General features: G+C 44.7%; 1 protein-coding gene across 1 annotated transcript in view; it reads left to right on the top strand.

Annotated features, from left to right (window-relative positions):
* Positions 1–721: 721 nt before the first annotated feature.
* The window catches only part of LOC124776418 (solute carrier organic anion transporter family member 4A1), a 552,725-nt gene continuing 544,743 nt past the window's right edge, over positions 722–8,703 (top strand). The window contains exon 1 of the mRNA XM_047251412.1: positions 722–834. Coding sequence (XP_047107368.1) covers positions 828–834 — 7 coding nt within the window. The 5' untranslated portion in view covers positions 722–827. The remainder of the gene's footprint in view (positions 835–8,703) is intronic.

Raw genomic sequence — 8,703 nt, 5'->3', positions numbered from 1 at the left:
CAAGCTTCCTCGCGTAACAGTGACAATATTATGTTTCTCTACAGAAGATTTGTAACGGTCTTTATGTGATTCGGAGAATTACTACCGGAAAATTAGTTTGGCTGTCGCAAAGTGTTTGCATTGGCAATAACGCAAGTTTTACCCGCGGATGACAGCGAGGAGCTAACGTATCGGCGCATAACGGCTGATAATATTATTCTCCAGGACTTTGAAGACCGTCTGCACGTTATTTAGAGAACTGTTGCCCCTGGGAGTTTTCTGTTACATGTGAAAAAGTATTTGCGTTGGCAATACTACAAGACTTTGCTGAAGTTTAGAGGAAGGAGTGTTGCAGATAGGGTGAATTATTGACTGTGAGAAGGTTTTGAAATTTTTAAAGCTAGACTTGAGAAATTTTGACTGTGCCATTGCAAAGTGACAGTGCGCAAAATTACGACTCCGCGGAGGTGATGCTAAGGACGTTTTTAGACTGTAGCGTTTCTTCTCTGCTGTGATCGACTTCGGGCAGCAGATGCTGCGATGAAGACGACGTGAACTGTTGGCGAACTGTACTGTGTCGGAGAGAGCTGCTACAGGGATCGACGAGCCGATGTCAGCGTAGGGAAGAAGCGATGCCGACGTGCTTCTTGCCATTGCAGGGCAGCGGGGGCGGCGGCGGCGCGGGAAGCGAGCCCGGAGGCGGCGGGGGCGGAAGCTCGCAGCTCGGCGGCGACGGCGGGGGCGGCTCGTCGGACGCCCGCTGCGGCTGGTGCTTCTTCCGGCCGCGCCTGCTGCAGCGCTTCCGCACCGCCAAGTGGGTCCTCTTCTGGCTGTGCTGGGCCGGCGCCATGCAAGGTAAGCCGCCCACGCCAGCTTACTGTCCACTGTGCGCGCTGCCTTGTAAGCAGGAAGACTCCACTAAAGTGTCGCCAGGCGCACTTTCTCTGCTGCTTCAGCAGGTGTTCGTAATTTGTGTAAATTATTATTGTCTTTCCCGACTTAAACTTACAGCAATATACGAGTATTATTCATCAAAGGCGTTTCGCTTTTACTCGCAAGTGATTGGTGTTTTTGCCTCAGGTTTACATGTTTTACAGTCCAATACCACCAATGACGATCGGAAACGAAACATATGTGGCGAAAAATGCTCTTAATTTGCAGTAACCTTAAGACAGGACAAATCAACTACTGATACATAACAGATGCTGCGGATTATGGTCATGCGAACAAACATTTTATTTGTAATTCGGTTTTTTGTCGAGTGTAAGTCGCACCCAGTCCATGAACGGAATGGCCCTAAATTACTGAGTATTTGGTCAGTGTGGCAGCACCCCGATGTTTACACCCGAGTAACAGGATGAGCGTGTGGGAGGGGATAGGGAAGTGGAGGTAGTAACAGCGTACACTAAAGTATTCCTGCAAGTGGAGATAGAGACGCGGATCCACGGTACCGTCCTTGGGTGAGAGGAGCCCAAATTTTCTTACTGCTCCCCCCCTCACACACACACACACACACACACACACACACACACACACAAATATAATTGAGGCTTCCCGCACCATTAACATGCCACATACATCTGTGAGTTGAATAATACATAAAATAATGCATAAAATATGTTATTTCTTTACGTCAGAACTTGGTACACTGCTTTGGCATAACATCCAAGAAATTGCAATTCAAAGAAATATTGAATTTGAAAAGCATTCGTCTAAAAATTTGTGTACAACATGCGTCATACAATTTAAGAACCGTGTAGTGGCAGACTCTTGGAACTACTCACCATTAGCAATGTTTCACTTAGCGCTGCAATTGTGAGATCTGCATTCGTTAGCATACGAATGAGGGGAATGTTTATTCCAGTAGTGCCCACTTAAGTTCGGGAAGTCTGACTATCTGTCACTTTTTCTTCTTACAAGGGAACCTCCCCATCGCACCCCCCTCAGATTTAGATATAAGTTGGCACACTGGATAGGCCTTGAAAAACTGAACACAGATCAATCGAGAAAACAGGAAGAAGTTGTGTGGAACTATGATAAAATAAGCAAAATATACAAACTGAGTTGTCCGTGCGCAAGATAGGCAACATCAAGGATAGTGTGAGCTCAGGAGCGCCAAGGTCCCGTGGTTAGAGTGAGCAGCTGCGGAACGAGAGGTCCTTGGTTCACGTCTTCCCTTGAGTGAAAAGTTTAATTTCTTTATTTTCGCTAAGTTATGATCTGTCCGTTCGTTCACTGACGTCTCCGTTCACTGTAATAAGTTTAGTGTCTGTGATTTGCGACCGCACCGGAAAACGGTGCGATTAGTAGACGAAAGGACGTGCCTCTGCAATGGGAACCGAAAACAGTTGATCGCAAGGTCATAGGTCAACCGATTCCTCCACAGGAAAACACGTCTGATATATTCTATACGACACTGGTGACGGCATGTGCGTCACATGACAGGAATATGTTGTCGACCCACCTAACTTGTACACTTGGCGAATGGGTAAAAAGATTCTTCTACCTTGCCCGATTTCGGTTTTCTTGTGAATGTGACAATCACTCCCAAAAAAGTGATTAAAACATAAGAGTTTGTCACATAAACTGAAAATATTAAACATTTCACTCGAGGGCAGACTTGAACCAAGGACCTCTCGTTCCGCAGCTTCGCACGCTAACCACGGGACCACGGCGGTCCTGAGCTCACATTAACCTTGATGTTGCCTGTCTTGCACATGGGCTACTCGGTTTGTATATTTTGCTTATTTTTTCGTAGTTCCACACAACTTCTTCCTGTTTTCTCGATTGATCTGTGTTCAGTTTTTCAAGGCCTATCCACTGTGCCAACTTATGACTAAATCTGAGGGGGGTGCGATGGGGAGGTTCCCTTGTTAGTGGAGGGTTTTTCCCTTTCTGTCCTCCGCTCCTCGACGTCCTGAGGTTTTCAGGTTCTACCTGTGTACTTACGAACCGTCCGGTATTTGTTGTTGATAGCCGATACTGTCAACATTGGTATGTGTGCCTTTACATGGCTCAAATGTTACCGGTCAGGTAGTGAGCCCTCCATGTGGGGTCAGGCCATCACTCAACCATCCGAAAAGAATCCTTTGCTAAAAGCATCTGTAATTTCCTAAAATTCCTCGCCATTTTCAGAACTCTTACTTTTCTCCGAAAATTAGCTGTGAAATTTGGAAAATTATATATCTGACACTATAAACTCTTGTACTAAAATGTATTTTTGAGAAGAAGGATCCTCTCCCTTCTGTAGCCGTGCCTGATGCGGAGCGCTGTCTACACGCCAGTGCCAGGCAGCATAACAGCTAAACATTTCTCGCCTGGGGCAGATATTTTGTCCGCTCGGGGGCTGAGTGTTGTGTTCTTCTAATATTCGTACCGTCATGACTGACACGAAAATCGCCAGCATGGCTTCACATGACAAATCTAAGCATATGTAACTTCGTACCAGGTTACGGCTTGGTCCTAATGTCTGAATTGTCACCGAGCGAAGTGGTGCAGTGGTTAGCACACTGGACTCGCATTCGGGAGGACGACTGTTCAATCCCGGATCCGGCCATCCTGTTTTAGGTTTTCCGTGATTTCCCTAAATCGCTCTAGGCAAATGCCGGGATGGTTCCTTCAAAAGGGCACGGCCGACTTCCTTCCCTAATGCAGTGAGACCGATGACCTCGCAGTTTGGTCTTCTCCCCCAAATAACCAAACCCAACCCTCTGAAATGTCGCAACACACTATCGTACCTTCCACTGATGAAATGGTTTTATGGGCGCGTCCCGAAAGCCAATTACAGTAAATGAATGAAATAAAATATAAACGTTGAGCAGCAGTTTTGTACAATACCGTCACACACTAACACTTTGACATTTATTCACAGTGAAATTAAGTGTGATCTACGTTTCAAATGAATAACCCAGTGACCATTTTTTTGCAAAAATCTGATACAGTATTTCTTTTTTGAAACTGTCGTCTAGTTGACTGACATGGCGCGTATATCGTGGCACATTTTAAAAGGAATTTCCGTAGACAGGTTATCTCAGACTTTCCTTGCTAGCCTTGGGTCTAATTCCAAGCGACAAAAGCTGTTATTTGGCACAGTTAATATTTCTTTGTGTTGATCATGATATCGCATAAATTGCTGCCTAATAACACTTTTACTCATATCGTCAGTGGTATATTTGTTCTGTGAAGCTTCTTCTCTGAAACTGGTACCTGAATCCTATTCCGTTCAGCGCTGTGTCCCGTCTGCCGTAATCTGGACACTGTCGACTTACGCAATTTCAACATTTTGCTTGCACGTCACATCATCTTTTCCGTCAGCACTGTCGCCCTGTTCTCCTTCCCGTCGACCGTAATTTTAATCCTAGATTGCTAAACCTCCGTAAAATTTACGATTGCAGTTGTCACCAATTCGCGCTTATCCCCAATCTGTTATTGTCGATATAGGGTGTAAAAAAAGGACATTTTGTACTTATTTTGTATGTGACATACTATTGTATGAGGTTGATTCGGGGGAAGAGACCAAACAGCGAGGTCATCGGTCTCATCGGATTAGGGAAGGAAGTCGGCCGTGCCCTGTCATAGGAATCATCCCGGCATTTGCCTGAAGCGATTTAGGGAAAACCTAAGTCAGGATGGCTGGACGCGGGGTTGAACCGTCGTCCTCCCGAATATACTATTGGAGACCTTATAATAGCAATTAAGTAGTGCATAAACTATAAACTATGACTTCCTTTGAATAAAATCTGGAGTAGTAAAATTTACGATGGTTCAGTAACAATGTAACATTCCCCTCCATTTAGTGTTCTAGGGTTAATAATGGTAACAGCAAGGCGTCACGGTTGCCCGCGAAGATATTTTCCGCGTTCGCTTTCCGTGCTTTAATTGCCAAGGAAACGCGCGTTCCGCTCTCAACTGGGTTTTGGCTTTGCTCGAGTCTAAAGTTCGCTTCATCGAGTAATAATAGTGCGGTATTCTGTTTAATGATATGTCCTGAAGGACAGGTCAGAACGACAAACGTTTGTTGTCCGCGTCTTGCTGGCCCGGCTTTTCCCGTAAAAGCGTGGCTGCCCGCTCCGCGCAGTCTAGTGATGCAATGCAGCAGGGCTATTCAGTCGCTGCTAGAATACTGCTTCCTCTTTCTGTTTTACTGTCGCTGTCAACATGTATCGTTACACAAAATATCGCACCGTTCTATCGAATAAGCACACAAAATTCCACTTCCAAAAATGTTTTCTTTGTAACGACAATCATACCGTCATTTTCCGTCTACGGTTGGTTTGTTGGTTTCGGAGGGGGGGAGGACCAAACTGCGAAGTCATCGGTCCCATCGGATTAGGGAAGGATGGGGAAGGAAGTCGACCGTGCCCTTACGAAGGAACCATCCCGGCATTTGCCTGAAGGGATTTAGGCAAATCACGGAAAACCTAAATCAAGAGCTGGACACTGGTTTGAACCGCCGTCCTCTCGAATGCGAGACCGGTGTGCTAACCACTGCGCCACCTCACTCGCTACGCTGCGCTTCGCATGAAATTACCAATATGCAGTGTTTGTCTCTGCTGACTCCATCTACACGTTGCTAAAATAAAATAAACACCGGAGAAAACACCCCTGACAGCTTTTAGTAGAGTCACCCAGTGTAATCAGGCTGGACGCCGACTGTGCTAACTGAACTGGCCGGTTTTTCAGGAATGCTGTTGAGTGCTTTGATATTTGTCATCTATGGTTTACAGTGTCTTATCAGCAAATTAGACGATGTCGTTTTCTTAAAATTTGAGCTGCCTCTGTACGTGAGCTTTCTGCGTGCCTGTGTTCTTCACGGACGACCGTAGTTTGATTATTGGGATCTTATTTGGTTGTTTTTGTTCAGCTGGAGTTCTGTGTCATTAACGCAATCCGACAAAATTCAGTTCAAACATTTACTTCAGTACATACGTCTAAATAACGGACAGGCAAAGTGGTAGATGTAAACATGAAATGTAGGAAAGGAAAAGGTAAAGATAGGTGAGAAACCGTGACGGCCAGCCGTAATGCAATGGCGAAAGCTTAAAATTTGTGCCGTACTGATACTCGAACCCGGATTTACGTCTTTGCCTTAACCGCTTCGCCCATCTCGACCCGGTCCCTGACCGAGTCACATTTCCAATTTATCGCACGCTGCGATGCACTGTTCCTAGTCCATTAAACTCTCTACTCGCAAATCCTGATACCCCTAGGAGTTTGGGTGATATTTATGCATCCGCCTGAAACACACGCCAAGAAGCCGTCCCCCGCATTTTCGGACACAAAAGAGGTAGATGCTGCACATGGCATATTAAGTAGCAGCCATCCCAGCATTCATCCGGAATGATTTGTGGGAAATCATGGAAAATTCAACCGACAATCATATAAACGAGCCTTGATTTTTTCCTGCCGATTCCATCCACTGCAGTAAAATAATTTTCCATGATGCAAAACAGCGCACAACTTTTGAGGAAGGCTAGAGGAAATGTGTGTCCCAGGTTGCTGCAAATTTTTTGAACAATACCTACGGATACGTTCACAACTTGAGACACTCCACACCGTTAATGAGAGGCGTACGTGAACTCCGAGAATCATTAAAGCCCAAATATATACCGTACATTTAGCGCAACTACTGCACTCTCTGTTAAAAGGAAAATGTGATAGGCCACGGGTCGTTCTACGTGTCTATTCCACAGTGTTCTACAAAAAGTAGCCTGGTTTACCGAGGCGACGTTCTTTGATTAACAGAGATGTAGCAAACTACGGTGTGAGCTAGTAAAGTGTTGTCATTGTTTTATCAGTAAGAAGCCTCGGTGCTTTTTCACAACAACTTTGTCTCAGTACTTGACTGGTATGGTGCGTCAGATTTAGGATGTGCTTCGCGGCAATAAAATGCAGTGGTCAGGAATGGACTGCATACGGTGATATAAAGGATTTTTTTCTGTTCTCCTTGATCACGTAGAACGCACACTACTTTCCCTTCTTAAGCGAATGAACAGTCATACTGTGGATGAGATACGATTTCAAAACGTAAATTCCTCTGGTTCAATGTCACATTTAACTAGGACTAATAACAGTACTTGCGAAAACCTTGGCAGACGGGATACGTTTGCATTTGAAATATTTACAAATATTCTTCATGTTGTTAGTGTCTTGCAAGGGCTTTGCACCTCGATATGAGGAAGCACACGTGTCAAAGCAGTCTTGACGTCAACATTATTGCGAATTGTTGCTGGGTGCTCCACTGCGGATAGCCGCAAGATGTCAGCAAACTATAGTTTTTCTGTCTAAAATTAAATAGTATGACACCAGTTCGGATATCCTCTGCAGCTATTTACGCCAGTAACTTGTAATTGTCTATAATTTAACTCCTCTAGTAGAGAGAAATAGATCTTTTACGCGTTACAGGAAAGCTGTTATTGTGTTGCAAGTCAGCGCAACAAAAAACAGTGGAAACTTCAATAACAATATTCAATGATCTCAATTTTATAGACCTCTATTTGCTCGTCCATCTTCAGTATGGTAATCGTTCACAGCCGTTATTAGTTTGAGCAAACATGGGGGCGGCCATTGTGGCCAAGTGGTTCTAGGCGCTTCAGTCTGGAACAGCGCGGCTGCTACGGTCGCAGGTTAGAATCCTGCCTCGGGCGTGGATGTGTGTGATGTTCTTATGTTAGTTAGGTTTAAGTTGTTCTAAGTTCTAGAGGACTAATAACCTCAGATGTTAAGTCCCATAGTGCTCAGAGTCATTTCAACCAAACATGGGGAGCTATGATTTTCCGGAAATTCTTATCTGATCCGAAACTTAACGTTATTCAAATACTTATTCTTATCTGATGGCGGACTACAGCTTCAAATACTGTAATTTATTCCTTTTTTTAAAGCATGCGCCGACATTTATGTTCACTATTCACTGACAGCTAAGTACTATTTTTGTAGTGTCCGTAGGTCAGGCTTGGGAATGAACCAGTTGGTTCGGAACTAGTCGCCAAACAGCCAGACACATGTACTGCAACTGCGACAAATTTGTTAATAAACGCTTCATGAAATATTCCTGAAATTCAACTTGACTATCACAAATAAGCGAGGTGGCGCATTGTTTAACACACTGGACTCGTACTCGGAAGGACGACGGTTCAAATCCGCGTTCGGTCATTCAGATTTTCCGTGATTTCCCTATATCGCAACAGGCAAATGCCAGGATGGTTCCTTTGAAAAGAATTTCCTTCCCCACCCTTGACATAATCCGGGCTTGTGTTCTGTCTCTAATGCCTCGATGTCGACTGACGTTAAACCTAACCTTCCTTCCTTCCTTTCTTAACTGTAATAGCTATAGATGTACACCTATGGGGAGAAATTGATAGGAGTGTGACATACGGTAGTTTTGATCTGTCCGGGAAAGTGTGACTGGATAGCCTAGCTGGCAACCGCACGCGATAAGCGGGTAATCCTGGTTCGAGCATTGGTCCGCCACTCATTTTCATATGTCGCTTTAGGTAGGAATAAATTTCATTACTCATGAAGTCAGTGCCCTAACTAATGCGAATAAAAACGATATGTGGTTGAAACTCTTAACAAAATTTTTCAATATTTTACTTTGATGAGGCTGAAGCTCGAATCCATGCGATGCGGGCAGCTATGAAGGACTGTCCAAAATGAGAGAAGTAGGGTGCGTCCCATAAAGTCGATTATGGCAAATCGACTTTGCGAGGCGCTGCAAAGTATCTC

The sequence above is a fragment of the Schistocerca piceifrons genome, chromosome 2 (assembly GCF_021461385.2).
Source record: "Schistocerca piceifrons isolate TAMUIC-IGC-003096 chromosome 2, iqSchPice1.1, whole genome shotgun sequence".
Lineage (NCBI taxonomy): Eukaryota > Metazoa > Arthropoda > Insecta > Orthoptera > Acrididae > Schistocerca > Schistocerca piceifrons.
The sequence above is the reverse complement of the archived record's forward strand: the minus strand, read 5'-3'. Positions and strand labels throughout refer to the sequence as shown.